Source organism: Melitaea cinxia, chromosome 3 (assembly GCF_905220565.1).
Source record: "Melitaea cinxia chromosome 3, ilMelCinx1.1, whole genome shotgun sequence".
In the NCBI taxonomy this organism is placed as follows: Eukaryota; Metazoa; Arthropoda; class Insecta; order Lepidoptera; family Nymphalidae; genus Melitaea; species Melitaea cinxia.
In genome coordinates this window covers 13,934,000-13,951,721 of record NC_059396.1, presented here as the reverse complement: position 1 = coordinate 13,951,721, position 17,722 = coordinate 13,934,000, and the positions used below count along the sequence as shown (strand labels likewise).

The 17,722-nt window shown below is 36.4% G+C and overlaps 1 protein-coding gene across 1 annotated transcript in view; it reads left to right on the top strand.

Annotated features, from left to right (window-relative positions):
• LOC123667746 (dynein axonemal heavy chain 7) overlaps positions 1-17,021 on the top strand; it is a 44,027-nt gene extending 27,006 nt beyond the window's left edge. Inside the window, exons 51-75 of the mRNA XM_045601589.1 lie at positions 292-437; positions 659-854; positions 1,007-1,077; positions 1,163-1,320; positions 1,725-1,878; positions 2,922-3,055; positions 3,164-3,437; positions 3,653-3,794; positions 3,870-4,048; positions 4,522-4,685; positions 5,485-5,626; positions 5,721-5,787; positions 5,862-6,007; positions 6,078-6,230; positions 6,315-6,444; positions 7,898-8,139; positions 8,647-8,803; positions 10,743-10,909; positions 11,336-11,344; positions 11,435-11,455; positions 12,273-12,510; positions 13,242-13,393; positions 14,288-14,425; positions 16,134-16,277; positions 16,815-17,021. Of these exons, the coding sequence (XP_045457545.1) occupies positions 292-437; positions 659-854; positions 1,007-1,077; positions 1,163-1,320; positions 1,725-1,878; positions 2,922-3,055; positions 3,164-3,437; positions 3,653-3,794; positions 3,870-4,048; positions 4,522-4,685; positions 5,485-5,626; positions 5,721-5,787; positions 5,862-6,007; positions 6,078-6,230; positions 6,315-6,444; positions 7,898-8,139; positions 8,647-8,803; positions 10,743-10,909; positions 11,336-11,344; positions 11,435-11,455; positions 12,273-12,510; positions 13,242-13,393; positions 14,288-14,425; positions 16,134-16,277; positions 16,815-17,021 (3,731 nt within the window). The remainder of the gene's footprint in view (positions 1-291; positions 438-658; positions 855-1,006; positions 1,078-1,162; positions 1,321-1,724; positions 1,879-2,921; positions 3,056-3,163; positions 3,438-3,652; positions 3,795-3,869; positions 4,049-4,521; positions 4,686-5,484; positions 5,627-5,720; positions 5,788-5,861; positions 6,008-6,077; positions 6,231-6,314; positions 6,445-7,897; positions 8,140-8,646; positions 8,804-10,742; positions 10,910-11,335; positions 11,345-11,434; positions 11,456-12,272; positions 12,511-13,241; positions 13,394-14,287; positions 14,426-16,133; positions 16,278-16,814) is intronic.
• Positions 17,022-17,722: the final 701 nt, after the last annotated feature.

Below are 17,722 nucleotides of genomic sequence, written 5' to 3'. Positions count from 1 at the left end.
AGTAAGTTGATAAATACTTCATGTTATGTTTTAAACCGCCTTAAAAAAGGTAGAGGTTCTCAATTCGACATTTTATGTGTGTTACCTCGTAACTTTTTACCTTTTTAAATCTGTTGTTTGTCAAATGGTCCTATTTGAATCTAAGCGATATCTGATAAGTAGTTTTTAATTTACGGCTAATAATGGGTATTTGTCGTTTACTTGATTATTATTTTTTTGTTGTTTAAGAACAAACATTTATTAAGGACTTAGACATCGAAACTGTTTTTAAATAATCTTGTTAAATGTTAGGTATGTGCAAGTGGGTAATAGCGATGACGAAATATGACAAAGTGGCGAAAGTTGTAGCACCGAAAAAGCAAAGGTTAGCGGCCGCGCAAGCTGTCTACGATAAGGCCATGGCCGCCCTCGCTGTCAAGCAGGCGCAACTGAAAGAGGTTTACTATAGGACTTAATCTAAATATTAATCGTATTAAAAATATACCATATTTACCAAAATATTGTCCATCTGAAACCCATTCGAGTTATTAAAGATTTAATTTAATTTTATTAGTAATATACAACCAAGGAAATAAACATCACCTTATACATAAAGTACTTGCACAAAACTCTCTCTCTCAATATGACAGCAAGACTTTGAAACAAAAGTTGTATTCAGGTTCAACAAAAATTAGCGAAGTTGGAAGAAGCGTTATCTGAACAGAACCGTCAGCAGAAACTCCTTGACAATGAGGTTATGGACTGCAGTAACAAATTGAAGAGGGCAGAGATGCTTATTTCAGGCTTGGGAGGAGAGAAAACTCGCTGGACTAGCATCGCTAAGACATTACGTGAAACCTACAATTCACTCACTGGTGAGTCATTTTAAATATTCAACAATGTAAAAAATCTATGAAATTTGGTTATCGACGAGGTATTGATGATAAGGCTGATTGGATCAACCATATCCAATCACATTATTCTTTTTTACAAAGTTGTTAGTATTTGTGATGAAACTTCTTCGCAGGTGACATCCTAATCGCAGCTGGTATTATAGCGTATCTAGGACCATTCACGGCCGCTTTCCGAAATGAACAAGTAAGCTATAAACTGAACATTTTATTGAGTTCTTATTACTGTATGTATTCATTAAAATTAAAATTAATTTCTAAATAAAATATAGGTAAAGAAGTGGGCTCATGCGTGTCACGACTGTGGTATCGTGTGCAGTCTAAACTACAGCCTCATCAAGTCGTTAGGAGAGCCCGTCACCATCCAGCAGTGGAATATTGACGGACTGCCGGCTGATGACTTTAGCGTCGAAAGCGCCATTATTATCATGTAATCGTATTATCATTTGCTATTTGTAAGACAAATGGTCCCAAATACAAGAAATATCCTTAATATTCAATATTTAGTCTGCGTTTGTTTTTATCATTACATAGTATAAAACAAACTCGCTTTCCGCTGTCTGTATCCATAGATCTTTAAAACTAAGCAAAGGTTTTTGATGCAGTTTTCTTTGGTAAACAGAGTGATTTCAGAGAAAAGTTTATATGTATAATACATGCATAATATAGTAGAGTAACACTGATAGCTTTTGCACCCGTGCGAAGCCGGAACGGTATGCTAGTAAATAGTATGAGTTTTAGTTTATTAGTTCCTGCGAGATATCGCATAAGTACATTTTTGGTTTGCACAATTTTTATATAAAAAAGTATATTTGAATAAATGCAATATTTCAGGACAGCGCGTCGATGGCCTTTAATGATAGATCCTCAGGGACAGGCAAATCGTTGGATTAAAAATATGGAGAAGCCTAACAATCTGAGTGTGGTGCGCATGACCCAGGCCGATCTCAGTCGTATCTTGGAAAACGCCGTGCAATTTGGACAACCAGTATTTATTATTTCCTTTAAGAAATAACATTTTATTTTCTGTTTATCTATTTATACTAGTAAATGGAGAGCATGTTTTTTTGTTGACGTGATACTGCGAAAACTACCAAACCGATCGGAATAATACTTATACCATAAGATGCAGCGTGTTTCGGAAAAGGGCTTAGTATATGATATGTTGGTGATTACTTATCGTGTAAATAATTGTGTTTGCTCGCAAACGAAAAAAAAAACCGACTTCAATTAAATCGACGAGTAATACAACGTAGATCGACGAAAAAATAGTCAAGTAACAACGCATTATCAAAGATTACTCAAAAAGTAGTTATCAGATCTCGATGAAATTTAAATGTGACCACATGATAAATATCGGCTTTCGATTAAATTAAAAATCATTAAAATCGGTACACCTAATAAAAAGTTATTGCGGATTTTCAAGAAGTTCCCTCGATTTCTCTGGGATCCCATCATCAGATCTTGGTTTCCTTATCATGATACTAAACTAGGGATATCTTCTTTCCAACAAAAAAAGAATTATCAAAATCGGTACACCTAGTAAAAAGTTATTGCGGATTTTCAAGAGTTTCTCTCGATTTCTCTAAAATCCCATCATCAGATCCTAGTTTCCTTATCATGGTACTAAACTTGGGATATCTCCTTTCCAACAATAAAAGAATTATCAAAATCGGTACATCCAGTAGAAAATTATGCGGTATAATACAACGTAGGTCGACGAAAAAAGCGTCAAGTAAAAACGCATTATTAGATATAACTCGAAAAGTAGTTGTTAGATCTCAAATAAATTTAAATGGGACCAATTGGCACACACCACCTTTCGATTAAAAGAAAATTTGTCGAAATCGCTTCACCCAGTCAAAAGTTCGAAATCGCTTCACCCAGTCAAAAGTTCTGATGTAACATACATAAAAAAAAAAAAATACAGTCGAATTGAGAACCTTCTCCTTTTTTGGAAGTCGGTTAAAAAATATGGATGGACAGAGGTCGCTAGTACTAACTATAATTAATTTTATGTTCTTCACGTAGGTGCTACTGGAGAACGTTCTGGAAGAATTAGATCCAATGTTGGAACCATTGTTACAGCAACAGACGTTTAAACAAGGTGGAGCACTTTGCATAAAAATTGGAGACACAATCGTTGAGTACAGTAAAGATTTCAAGTATGTTTAATTATACTAAAGATAGAATAGCCTTTCAGGTCAAACATGTTGTTTTTCTATTATTTTGATAATATTTTATTGTATTTTTAACATTTTTTTTTGTATCAGGTTGTATATAAGCACAAAACTAGCAAATCCACACTACTTGCCGGAAGTTGGAGTTCGTGTCACATTGGTTAACTTTATGTTAGCCAAGGATGGCTTACAAGCACAATTGCTAGCTAGGGTGGTTGCCCGTGAGAGACCAGACTTACAGCAAGCTAAGGCGGACCTTACCACACAAGGCGCTGAGCATCGTCGTCTACTCCAGGACATTGAAAAGAAAATACTCAATGTTCTGTCAACTTCTGAACATTTGTTAGAGGATGAAGAGGCTGTTCAGGTAAGTCTAACATCAAAATTTTAACTAAGAAAATGTTTTTCGTTTGCAACAAAGTATATGAAAATGGATTCATCAATTTTTATATAATGGATCTAGATAATTTGAGCCTTAACACTATTGGAAACCATTATATTGAAGGAATGAAAGAATAAACCTTATTTAATAGATTTAAGTTCCATGCAAATTTAAGTGTATAACAAACAACTACATTTTAGATATTAAATTCGGCTAAAGACATGGCAAATGAGATAAAAGAAAAACAAGAAGTGGCGATGACAACCGAGAAAGCTATTGATGAAGCGAGAGACGATTACGTACCAATTGCCGTTCATTCGACTAACTTATTCTTCTTAATTGGTAACACATTAATATGCACTTTGTCCTATACATATTACGTATTTACTTTTATAAAATATAATCTTTTATTTTAAGCTTCATTGGCAAATATTGATCCCATGTATCAGTATTCTTTGGGCTGGTTTGAAGGTTTGTTTACCGCGTCTATTGATAACACTGAAAAGGTTGAGGAAATTCCTGAGAGACTGGCTATCTTGCGAGCACACTTCACATATTCTTTGTACGCAAACATCTGCAGAAGTCTTTTTGAAAAGGTAATACGATGTTTAAGTATTACTTACTTAAATTCTAGGAAGTGTATAGAAAGATCTAAGAAATTATGTAGTTATGTATTATTCCTGGTGGTAGAGTATCAAATGTTTGTACTATTAGCATTACTTACAATATGTAATGTAATGTGGGTGTGATACTCCACAGAAGAAAAAATTGTTGATGAGTACTAAGCCCATACATTTCTTTAAGGAATTTGTGTCTTGTAATGTGTATGTTATGTTAGAAAGTGAGCATAACCCTTGGTTATCGACTTCATCTCATACTCGTTGTATGCAAATCAGTATAGTTACTAATTTATGTAATATTTATTTAAAAACGTAATTACCCGCGAGTCACTCTTGAAACTTGTAATGAATTATCTACAAATGACTATCAACTAGTCAAGCTTAGTCATAAAGTCAGAAGTCAAGTTGTAAAATTTATTATCAATAACATGTTTATTTATGTCCATCAGGATAAACTGGTGTTTTCGCTGCTCCTCACCATAACAATATTGGTAGCAGAAGGTCAACTTCAGCAGGCAAATGTTATGTTTCTCCTGGCAGGCGCTCAACCAAGAAACGTGCCACCCAACCCCGTCTCTTTCCTCAGCCCTCAGGCCTGGGCAGAGTTAAATGGGTTAGATATTATTATCAAGGCAGACTTGGGTCACTGATCTCAAACGAAACTTTTTTTGGTTGTGTATAATTTCGTGTTTTAAATAGACAATCGACAAGTTCAATCACTGTACTTAAATTTAATAATGTTTGAAAATTTGATTTGACATTAATCTCTACTTTTTACGTGTTTTGACAAAAAAAAAATAATATTTTTAACCGACTTTTAAAAAAAGCCTCCTTTTTTCTTAGGTTCTTACTTCGATTTTTTTTAATGTATATTTCCTCAGAACTTTTGACTGGCAGTGCGTGCCATGTGGTCTCATTTAAATTTAATTGAGATCTGACAAGTAATTTTCGAGTTATATCTAATAATGCGTATTTACTTGACTATTTTCGGCGACCTACGTTGTATTGTACCGCATAACTTTTCACTGAGTGTACCGATTTTGATGATTCTTACGTTAATCGAAAGCTAATGCTTGTCATGTAGTCACATTTAAATTTAATCGAGATCTGATAACTACTTTTTATTCTTTGACAACACGTATTTACTTGACTGTTTTTTCGTGTCCCTATGTCGTATTCACTTGGCGATGTAATTGAAGTCAATTTTTTTGTTGTTTGCGAATAAACATAATTATTATCAACAATTGTAATTGATTACAAATTAATACCTTCACTGGTATTAGAGTTTTCTAAACCTTTAAAACCAAGGAAGACCGAGAATTTCATTTTATAAACTAGTCTAGTCCAGGGAAAATATATTTCTATTGACAGGTTATTAATTATGTTTCTTCAAGATTAATTAATAATTTCAGGCTTAATGAATTTGACAAATTTCAAGGAATAGTCAAACATTTTATTGAACACCAGAACCAATGGGAGGCTTTCTGTGACACCCCAGATCCCCAGAACCAACCCTTGCCAGCGCCCTGGAACAAGAATCTCGACATGTTTGAGGTTTGAATATGATATGATGTGTTTTTACTATTCGCTGCAGAACAAATATATATATTTACATGGATATATATTTCATCATATTTTCTTGTTTAAGAAAATGATGGTACTGCGTTGTATGCGCCTGGATATGATGGTTCCCGCTGTACAAAATTTTGTTGAAGGTTAGTTTTACTAGCAAATTTACCTGCATATTTTCTTTTGAGGTTACTACTTTACAATAAACATATTATTTCAGTGCAAATGGGCCGTCAGTTTGTGGAGCCTCCACTATTTGATTTGGCATCATCTTACGCGGACTCCCATTGCTGTATCCCATTGTTGTTCGTTTTAACACCAGGGTCTGATCCTATGGGTACCTTACTAAAGTTTGCTGACGATCAGGTAATTTATATACTTATGTTAGGCATAAGTAGACATAAGACTTAATACTGTATTTCCAATTTTTGTTTAGGGTTTTGGGTCTTCTCGTTTGTTTTCTCTGTCTCTTGGACAAGGGCAAGGTCCAATAGCAGTGAAGTTAATCGATGAAGGTGTTAGAAGTGGCACTTGGGTTGTTTTACAAAACTGTCACTTGGCTAAGAGTTGGATGCCAATGCTGGAAAAGGTACTTCAACATTTTTCTACTTCAACTTTAGGTACTTCAGCTTAAACAATGTTTTTATTTGATTTGCTTTTCTTTTCGATTCAGATATGTGAAGGTCTAACTTCAGACTCTACGCACCCGGATTTTAGATTGTGGTTGACTTCCTATCCGGCAGATCATTTTCCCGTGTATGTACTCCAGAATGGAGTGAAGATGACTAATGAGCCACCTCAAGGTAAACTTGTCGAAATAATTATAATTATAATGTACCAAAACCTGTATTATAAATTAAAGTACGTTTAAAAGAAAGCCATATTACGTGACGTATGTACTGTAAAGCGTGTAGAAATGTGTATGATTAAAAAATATTTCAATAAAAAAACTTTTCGATGTCATCACTTGTCACTTTGTAAAGTATAATTGAGTAATAAAATTACATTTTCGATGACATTCCACGATTGACGTAGCAGACGAAACATATATACTCCTCCCGGCCGATTACGGCCACGGCGACTGCATTCAACTCCGTTTTTGTCTTTGGTATGCTCGCGCGTGGCTTATGTAGCCAATTTTTTTTCGGAGTCCTTAGTTCCGGAAGCAGTCAAGTGCGCAGGAGATATTTAGGTGCACAAACGTTTGCGCAAACGCAGGTGCACTCACTCGTCTTCCCCCTTCTTTGTCCGGTGGAACGGAGAGACCGATACGACCGGAGAAGGGTTCCGATGATGTGTCTGGCCAATGGTAACTGTACGCCCTCTACCATCGCCCTAAGCCGTCCACCAGGCTTTGCTATCCCGCCGGGTCCACCTATCTCGTTGCATATCTGCTGTAAGTTGCCTTCCCCACCGAGATAGTCTTTGTATGTCGAGCGGGAGGGAGCCGCTGCAAGGAAATCAGGAAGGAACGGTTTGGATCTTTGGAGTGGATAAGGGAAGGGATACTACTGCCTCGGATGAATGCGATTGAGACAGTAGCAGCTCGGGGAGCCGGGGTCGCGTACCCGTATAACATACCACAACTGGCGGGCAGGCCAATTGGGATGAGTATCCCCTGGCTTTAGACGAAGCATATTAAAACATCAAAAGCTCTTCCATTTGAGACGTGTTTTCAATACTCCTGTAACAGTTGGCCATGAAGAAAAATAAAGACAGTAATATGTAGCAAAAAATATAAAATGTTTTTAAGTACATTTCGTGAATACGTTAAGTGTTTTACCAATTTTTTTTTTGTTTGTCATTCTTGAATAGTAAAATATAAATTTAGAGCAATAGGGTTTTAAAATATTGTCTGACATATCAAGTTAGCAATCAGTACATCTACTTCTTCTGTAAAATTGTAAATATTTGACTTGTTTTGACACTGTGAAGGATGTGATTATAGTCTATTTACTTATAGCGGTCTAAATAGTAGACATACAAGCAGACTACTACATGGTAGTCACCTTATGTGGCCTGTACATCAACAATATTTCAAAACAAATGTAGTATCGATAAAATCAATACAAACAACGTGTCCTGACTACTATAAGTCTTGACTTAAGTCCAAGCGTAGACAATAGAAACAAAAACCTGATTTAATGAACGATTAATCACTCATTAAAATTAGGTTAGCTATATATATAAGTATGGACAACCTTCTGCTTAAGCAAAGCCCTATTAAAAACCATTCACTTATATATTAAAACAAAGGTTTACGAGCAAACATAGCCCGGTCGTACCAAAGCGATCCGATAAACGACTTGGAGTGGTTCGAGGGCAACAAGCAGACGGAGACGTTCAAGAAGCTCCTGTTCGCGCTGTGTTTCTTCCACGCGGTGGTGCAGGAGCGGCGCCAGTTCGGGCCGCTCGGCTGGAACATCCGCTACGAGTTCAACGAGACCGACCTGCGCATCAGCGTCACGCAGCTCTACATGTTCCTCAACGAGTACGAGGTAAACGTTAACCAAACTCATAGTGACTGCGTCTAACATGCGCCTTGTTAAATTCCACTCTGAGCTACCTATATTGTATGCTGCTTATCTAAGTTATAATTGAGTCTGTAAAAAGTTTATCTAATTCTCGTAAGTGTATTTTAAAAATTTTACTATACTTTATGCACTATTCAAAAAATAAAAAAATCAACTCAATGTCTTAATAATATTTTACAATAGAAAGTTATTTTGTGTATTTAATTGTGTCTGAGGCTATTGTTTACAACAAAGCTACCCAATAACATACTCGTATATAAAGCAATAACATTTTAACAATGTTGTTGCTTTTTTTCAACTCGAGTTGAAGGAAACCAATGAACATTGTAAAATGTCTTTAAACTAGGTACATTATAAGTGCTAACACGGCATGAATTTTAATGTCTATTCTTTCACTATATACTCACGTACACAATGTACTGTAAGACATATTCTTCGATCAGTAGTAAGAGTTAGGGTGCCGTCTCGTAGGACGTGCAGTTCGTGGCGCTGCGCTACCTGACGGGCGAGTGCAACTACGGCGGCCGCGTGACCGACGACTGGGACCGCCGCTGCCTCAACACCATCCTCTACAAGTTCTACAACCCACGCGTCATCGAGGAGGACAAGTACCCTCTCGATCCCACAGGTAAATCATACTTATTAGAAAATCCCACTAATCTAATACTATTAAACGAACAATTCTTATATATATATATATATATATATATATATATATATATATATATATATATATATATAATCTGAATCTCGGAAACCGCCCCAACGATTTTCATGAAATTTAGTATATAGGAGGTTTCAGTAGCGATAAATCCATCTAGCTAAGATTCATTTTTAGAAAATGTTGTTTTATCCATGTTTTAGGCAATGGAAAATTGCTACAATATCGTTTGAATACGAAGGTAAATTTCGCAATTGTCAATGAAGTTGTAATAGCTCAGGTGGGAAATCGGCCAGTAAGGATCGACCGAGAAGCTTTAGGTTCAAATCCCCATGTCTCCAGATCGATTTTTTTCCATAATTTTTCTAATTGCACTCATAATTTTTTATTTAAATAACCAGTTTATATTTTTCATTATTATGTCAGTAAAATCGGATAATATATTCATATTCTATTAATGTGTAATTTATATTTAAATATGATTTCTAAAAAACACAATTTACTAAAAATATCGAGCTGAGCGCGGTCACCCAGATACTAATATTTATAAATGCAAAAGTTTGTCAGGATGGATTTACTTGTTGAAATTGATTGTATTGAATCTAGGTAAGCAGGTAGCTGACAATTGATAGTAAAGAATAGGCTATTTTTATCCTATGTTATGCCTATGGGATCATTATTAACAATCACGGGATCTGAAACGTACGCGGGTGATACTGAGAGCTACAGGTAGTTTTTAAATACACTCTTTCGTTCCCAATAGAACGAGATCTCGTCTCGAGGCTCCGGAGTACAACCACATAATATAACCCCGACTATAACAGACATTTATTTATTATTTATTTATGACATAAGTAGAATTGTACGTATACATAATATTTATCCACTAATATTAATACAATAGCTAATCATACACTAAGTATATAGAGGGATCTGAAATTCATTATTAATCAAATGTCTTATGAGTCCTAAATTAAAAATATTACAGGATTAGCGTTCTGATAGTATTATAGTTGATGTTACCATAATTGCATAATCATATGCAATGTAATTAACGAAGTAATTGTAAATAAATGAAATTATTTAAGAACTTCAATAGGCGATTCCGTAAGAAAATGCTATAATAATAATTAGTACATGGTTTATTACTTCACGTGACAGTAGTACTGTACTACCATTCTTTAAGCTAATAATATAATCTCTTTTAAAGCTCTTATATGATGTATAAGAAATAAGGTAAATTTTTCCAGATATTCCACTTTAACGAAAAAAATCTTCCTTTTTTTGTTTAAGAATTGTGTTGAAGTTTAATTCGATATTCTTATTCACTGCATCGCGTTCGATTTAATTTTCCTTACTCTCGATAGATAAAAACAACATTTTGTTAACGCTACGTTTATACAAAAATAGTAGCCTTTCAACCTTTAGATTGAAAATAACATGATTTATAAAATATAAGAGTTGGTCTTCTAACTTAATATGCTGTACAAAATTATATAGGGATTACTAAAATATATTAGTTATTATTAATTTTACATTTAATAAGTAATTTGAAAAGTCATAGTAATGTCGTCGTATTCCATTGATAACATGTATTCGTTGGAAATACATGTAGTATATAGTGCTACCAAAACTACACGTGATAAGGCTTCCCTATTTCCTACCTATTTAAATCAGTCTACCCATCAGTCAGCATTAAATTGTATTTATTTTACTTAAAATTAACCTGATGTTTCCTCACTAGTATTACCCATAAGCCTTGTTTTCATGATAGTTAAAATGCGGGCATTAGTAACATTTGATTCTTGTTGACTAGCTCGTTGGCACAGTTTCAAAACTTTTCAACTTTTCAAACTTATCAAAAATTTTCTTGTCATATTTTATATATAATGTATTAATAAATTAGGCACCTACTACATACCGACACTCCGCGAGCACTCCGATTTCATTTCATTTGCCCGTTCGCTGCCGGTGGCGACTCCGCCGAGCGTGTTTGGCTTCCACTCCAACGCCGACATCACAAAGCACTTCCGCGAGGCCGAGGAATTACTCAGCACTGCCGTTCTTACGCAGGTACTATAACCGAGATCTGTATTTAATAAGCATATGAGTAAACAGTAAACAGTAAACTTGATAGTAGATAGTACTTCTTAAAAACCAAGTTCCAATTTTAAAACCCCAGCGCAAAATTGAAGCTTATCAATATCAAATAGGTATTTTCTTTTTATTAATTACCTAGACCATACATACTTATTAGATATAATTCTTGAATTGAGTGTTGATGGTAAGTCTTATACTTTGTAATTTCGTCAGTTACGAAGATATATGTTTAGTATTTAGTTTTATCGCAATTACAAATTATGTATTTAGATTGTCTAACAAACTACTGTGAAAACTATTCATTACTTGTAGGATAATTTTAGATAAACTAGATTTCATTTTTCAGTAGCTAATTTATCTCATTTTTTTTATGTTTCATCCGTTCATCTTCTCCTGAAGGATCGCACGGTAAGCAACATTTAATGGATTATATCATTATCTTTCTTATCTTGCTGAAGCAATTAATCATACCGTTGTTTTTTTTTTGTTTTACCGAAGGATCGTCTGAAAAAACATTTGGTAAGTTTTAAGAAAAAAACATTCACTTTATTCTATTTACTTTGAATGTTTTATTTTTCTTTTAAAATATATGTACTTAAAAACTATCGATATATAAAGTACATTTCATGGCTACTTCTTCATTTACTAAAAACATTATTATTTTGTCTAGAGTTTATTTTTTAGTAGTATTTTTTTCTCGTCCACTTTCACAGTTGTCTACGTTTGCTGTTAAAATAAATAAAAAATAGGTAAGATTAGGTAAATATAATTTGACATACGTAGGCAGTATGCCTGCAAAGGGCATCAGGATATAAAGATCAAAAATGAACTTATCATAATCTTGGTATGGTACACAATAGATTATATTTTATGCATCAAAGCCCATCATAATATATATCATAAAGATAAAAAACTAACAAGCATATAAAAAAGTAAAGCTATGTTAAAATGTGTTTGTAAATATAAATATATGACTCGCTGACTAAAAGAAATCTATAATAAGTTTAACATTAGATATCTTATATATAAGATTCTCGTGTCACAATGCTAGTTACCATACTCCTCTGAAACGGCTGGACCGATTTTTATGAAGTTTTGTGTGTATATCGGGTCGGTCTGAGAATCGGCCATCATCTATTTTTCATACCCCTACGTTACAAGGGATTAAGGGTTTAATAATATATATGGCAAAACCACGTATGCGGTGTCATCTAGTCTATACATATGTACATTACGAGTGTATCGTATAAAGTTGAAATCGTTAGTTCGCTTCGCACTGTTAAAATTGGTTCTAATCTATAAAATATTTGAATATTTTTTATGTAATTTATATCAGGATACCATGGCCGCGGGTGGGGTCGGTGTAACCCCAGAGCAACAAGCGATGGCCATAGCCGAAGACATTCTAGCGAGGCTACCCAAGCAGATCCTCACGGGTCCATCGCACGAGGGCGACATAAAACCAGCGGACATGACTCCGATGTCCATCGTTGTGATACAGGAGGCGGCGCGGTATGAGCGGCTCGTCTCTGTTGTGAGAACTAGCTCCAGAGCTGTGATCGGTGCTGTACAAGGTGAGCTATCTGCAAGATGTCTCTACCTTATAATGGTACTATGAAGTAAGAATCGTCCTTGTCGATATAGCAGTTGCTTCTTTATCTGATTTTGAGTGATAATCGCTGTTTGGAGTCAATCGTAGCAAGAGTTCTTAGAATTTGTGACTGGCGCGGGACGTACTAATTTTTTAGACTTTAGTTAACAGTTTTTGTTCACAAAGTATTTGTTCTTTTTGTTATATAACTAGGTCGGGAAACAAGCGTACGGCTCACATGATTGTAAGCTATTACCGTAGCTTATAGACGTCTGCAACACCAGAAGCGTCGCAAGCGCGTTGCCGACCCTATCCCTAATTCCCCCCGGGAGCTCTGGTCACCTTATTCACCAACAGGAACACAACACTGCTTGAAAGCAGTATTATTTAGCTGTGATCTTCTGTAAGGTCGAGGTACTACTCCAGTCGGGCTGCTGAATATTTTGTACCCTACCTCAGTTAAAACTAATATGTACTTGCACTTTTCGTATCTTACTAAGAAATTATCAAAATCTCAAAATTAATTTATTATTATTTTCTTTTAAAACACGTGGTAGACTTCAAATTACTTTTTCTTCTTCTTCTTAAAATGGCTTTCAATAGTGCCAAATGAGCACAGAAGATTTCGCCAAAATACTTTTTATCGGTGCAACTACTGCCGATATGAAAGCCAAGTCCGTACTGATTGACCAAAATAGTTCTGTTTGTCGTAAGGTGTAAGCGTTCTCAATGACATAACTGAGGAAGTGCTGACGAGTATGGTTCGCGGCCGCATCCCAGCGCTGTGGGCTGGCAAAAGTTATCCTTCGCTCAAGCCTCTTGCCGCATATTTCAACGATCTACTTGCTAGACTCGAGTTCTTACAGGCAAGTTGCATATTTGTAATACTAAACTATATCATTATCATATTGTACTATACTATACAAGCATCGTCTCGTGTTGAGATAAAATGTATTTACTTGCAAACAAAAAATCCGACTTCAATTACATCGACGAGTAGTACAAGTAACAACGAAAAAAAATATTCAAGCAAATACGCATTACATGCAACTCGAAAAGTACTTCTTAGATCTCAATCCAATTTGAATGGAACTACATGGCACGTACCACCTTTCGATTAAAACAAAAATCATTGAAATAGGTCCACCCAGTTCCAAAAGTTCTGAGGTAACATACATTTTAAAAAAATACAATCTAGTTGAAAACCTCGTCCTTTTTGGAAGTCGGTTGAAAAAAGATGAAGTTTCACTGCTCTACTTTATTGCGCAGTATTGACTAAATTTGTTCAATACTAGTAAAAGCTTTTCAATAAAGCTAGTTGGGTGTAATCGTCTTGCATATGGCCGTATGTCGACATGTACTCGTGTATTGTATAGTTTTAATTATGGCATTGTTTGATGAAAAGCCGCATTTCCTTGCTTTGTTATATGAGTACAGTTTTTGAAGAATTTAATTTGGACTTTTGTTGCCATCTTGGTGTACACATTAAATTCGAAATAGTGGCCAAACAAGAAATTTACATATTATTGAAGATAAGAATAAAAATTATTTTAGCTATAAAAATAAACTTATATCTTTGACTTGCGCACTTGTTTATAGTTAAATTTCTATCTATGGACAAAGTTGACACGCATAATGCGTAGTGAACTATAAGAGTTGAAACATCTACTTAATTTTTATCGAACGAAAATAGATTTGTATAGTGCACTGTATTAGTATTTAGTTGACGCAGTATTTTAAACCGCCTATGTCCCGGCCAGCACTGGCACCAGCGCGGGCCGCCGGCGGTGTTCTGGCTGTCGGGCTTCTACTTCCCGCAGGCGTTCCTCACGGCGGCGCAGCAGAGCTACGCGCGCAAGTACCGCATACCCATCGACCAGCTCGCCTTCCACTACGAGGTATGTTCACAGACAGTATACTTACTAATAATGAGGATTGTGAAGGAAAGGAAGCTGCAGTATTTTGGTCACATAATGAGAGGACACAGATATTGGATTCTCCAGCTTGTGATTGAAGGAAAAATCGAGGGAAAACGCCGACCAGGTAGAAGGAAAATATCCTGGCTGAAGAACCTCCGTGAATGGTTTAATCTAAGTACTCGCTCTCTCTTCCATGCTGCAGCTTCGAAGATTAAGATAGCCATGATGGTCGCCAACCTTCGTAGAGAAGAGGCACCGTAAGAAGAAGAAGAAGAAGAAAACTTACTATCCCACATTCAACAGCTCCCAGTAGGGCGTGAATCTTGTTGCGGGGCTTAGACACATGCACAAGCACTAACGCCCAGACCACGACCAAAGTCTACATATACAAAATTATTTTCATGTGGGGGGATCCAACTCGTAACTGTTGGTGCAACGATAGCCAGTTGCTGGAACCACTGTGAACTGGAACACCGTTAAATTCTCCTTTTGTCACCTTTCACGCTAATGTTTTCATGGTTAAAGACGAAATACGAGAAGATATACCATCTTATGCTATGCGATTACTGATACGAAATTTGTAGTATGAGTAACAGATATGCGTTGCTAGCTTGTTCGAACCAAAGGGGAGAGGCCCCTTGATCTATTTGTATTAAGGGCTTTCTCCTCTTGAGTTAGATAAGAGAGGGGTTTGGGCTTCCGGCTTACTCACTGTACTACACGAGTCTATGTCTACACTTCTAGTACATCACCCCGATTTTCTTTGAGAGAGTATTGCGAGGTTTTATATGGTTTATAGTCAAGATATCGGCTCAAACATTATTAGTTTGGCTTACTAAAGTCCTTTAATTTAATTTTCTTATTAATTACGTCATTATTATGGTAATCAAGCGAATATACTCGTAGTATCGTGATAAGTGTTTTGTATTGCAACAAAGAGCGTGTAAAATATTTATCAATGCCAATGGTCCGCTTAATTTATATATATAAAAATATTACAACATGACATGCATACAAAATATGGTAATTTTTTTCGTACAACTAGTCTACCTGCGTATTGATTGGCAATAATGCTGTAATGTGGATATAATATAAAAAAAAATCGTAGACATAATTAGATCGCTTAAATCCATGTTTTTGAGAGTGCCTCTAACCAAATTATATATTAGCAACAGATGTATTACTTCCGATTTTCAATACTAAAAAACGAATGTGATTAAAAAGCAAATACAAAGTTAATTTGAGTATTATGGTTTTGAAGTACATTTTTTTTTTTCGTTTTTATTAATTTTTTTCCTGAATTTATCTTGTTTGGCAAAATTATAAATATCTTATTAAAAATTAAAAATTGTAGACAGTCGTACATTAAAACATGCATACGCAGCAAATGTTTAAATTTTAAATAAATTCCAACTCTATTTCTAACTCTATATAAATATGTTCCTGTAAAATACGGATGGATGAATGGAGAGACAGACAGTAAAACCTTATTAGCACGGTTTTGTCTAAGTACGGAAGTTCTATTAATTTTAAATTTTATACTAGTTTATTTTGTTATAGGAGCCAATATGTATTTTGTACAAATTTCAATTATACATACTACGGTTAAAAAATACAGGCTTGTAACAGGTGAACGGATGGGCAGGCAAACATACGGTAATCTTAAAAACGTGATCTGAAAATCTAGGTCCAAAGTTCGTTCGAACTGGAGACCCCACCGGAGGAAGGCGTGTACATCCGCGGTCTGTTCATGGAGGGCGCGCGCTGGAATATGGAGGACTACGTCGTCGACGAGTCGCTTCCCAAAGTGCTCTACGACGACTTCCCGCCGGTTAGTTTGTGATTTTAGTGTTTGTTATTTATATACGTACTGTTTGAAAGTAGGCTACTAGCTTAATGTGGAATATTTTGAGTTTAATTCATTAAGTGTTTTGTACTTAGTTAAGTAGTAGTTATGCAAGTAGTGCGGTATATTGCCCTTTAATAGATTTTGAACCTACCATCTTTTATGATACGGTTTCTTATATAAAGTCAGTGTTAATGTTTTTTTTTTTTTTTTAAATAAAGTTATGTCCACAGGCTTAAAGTGCCCATGCTTTTGTTATTCCGATTTTTAGTTTTATTACTGATCGTTTACTTGTTACACTACTGCAGCTTACATCAGTATTAATGTTTAACATAAGAGCTAATTAAAATCTATCGTATAGTTTTGACTTCTACGAAAATCTACGACATCCTGATAACGCCAATGCTTAACAATGATTAAAAAATAAGCCCATCCCTCCCATCCCCCAAGCGACAAAATGACTGGTAAAAAAACCACAAATGTAATTCGTAAGCGGCCAGTTATCGTACCGCCGACCGTCAGGTGTGGCTGATCCCCATGAAGCGCGAGGACATCCCGGCAGACGCGCGCTACGCCTGCCCGCTGTACAAGACGGGCGAGCGGCGCGGCGTGCTGTCCACCACGGGCCACTCCACCAACTACGTGCTGGCCGTGCGCCTGCCCACCGCGCGCGCGCCCGACCACTGGGTCGTGCGCGGCGCGGCGCTGCTCACTCAGCTGCCCTTCTGAAACGGATCACCACGGAACATTCAGCGCTTTTTTTTTACGCTGGAAAATGCATTTACGCTGGAAAATGCATTTACGAACTGACCCCGCCGCCGAGCTGGGCAACGGGAGTGTGGGGCTCCCGGCGGTAGGTGCAACACCACGGAAGATTCAGCGCTTTTTTTTTACGCTGGAAAATGCATTTACGCACTGACCCCGCCGCCGAGCTGGGCAGCGGGAGTGTGGGGCTCCCGGCGGTAGGTGCAACACCACGGAAGATTCAGCGCTTTTTTTTTACGCTGGAAAATGCATTTACGCACTGACCCCGCCGCCGAGCTGGGCAGCGGGAGTGTGGGGCTCCCGGCGGTAGGTGCGATGCCGGACTACCCACTAAAAACCAGCGCTGTCCACCTTCGTCGCCCGTGCCGCGATCGCAGGAATCCAAATTCTTCTGCAAACCCCGGCGGACGGAAGATTCACCGCTGCCATAACTATGCCTAACTGTCTATACAACTTTTGACTAGCCCGTTGGCGCAGTTTGTAGTGACCCTGCTTTCTGCTCCGAGGGTTGTGGGTTCGATTCCCACCCCGAGTCTGGGTGTAATATAAATATTTATTTATATATTTATATATGTATTATTTATAAGTATGTTTATCGAAAAAAAAAATATGTAGCTATATACCAGTCGGCTGTAACCTATAACACAAGCATTAAGTTGCTTACT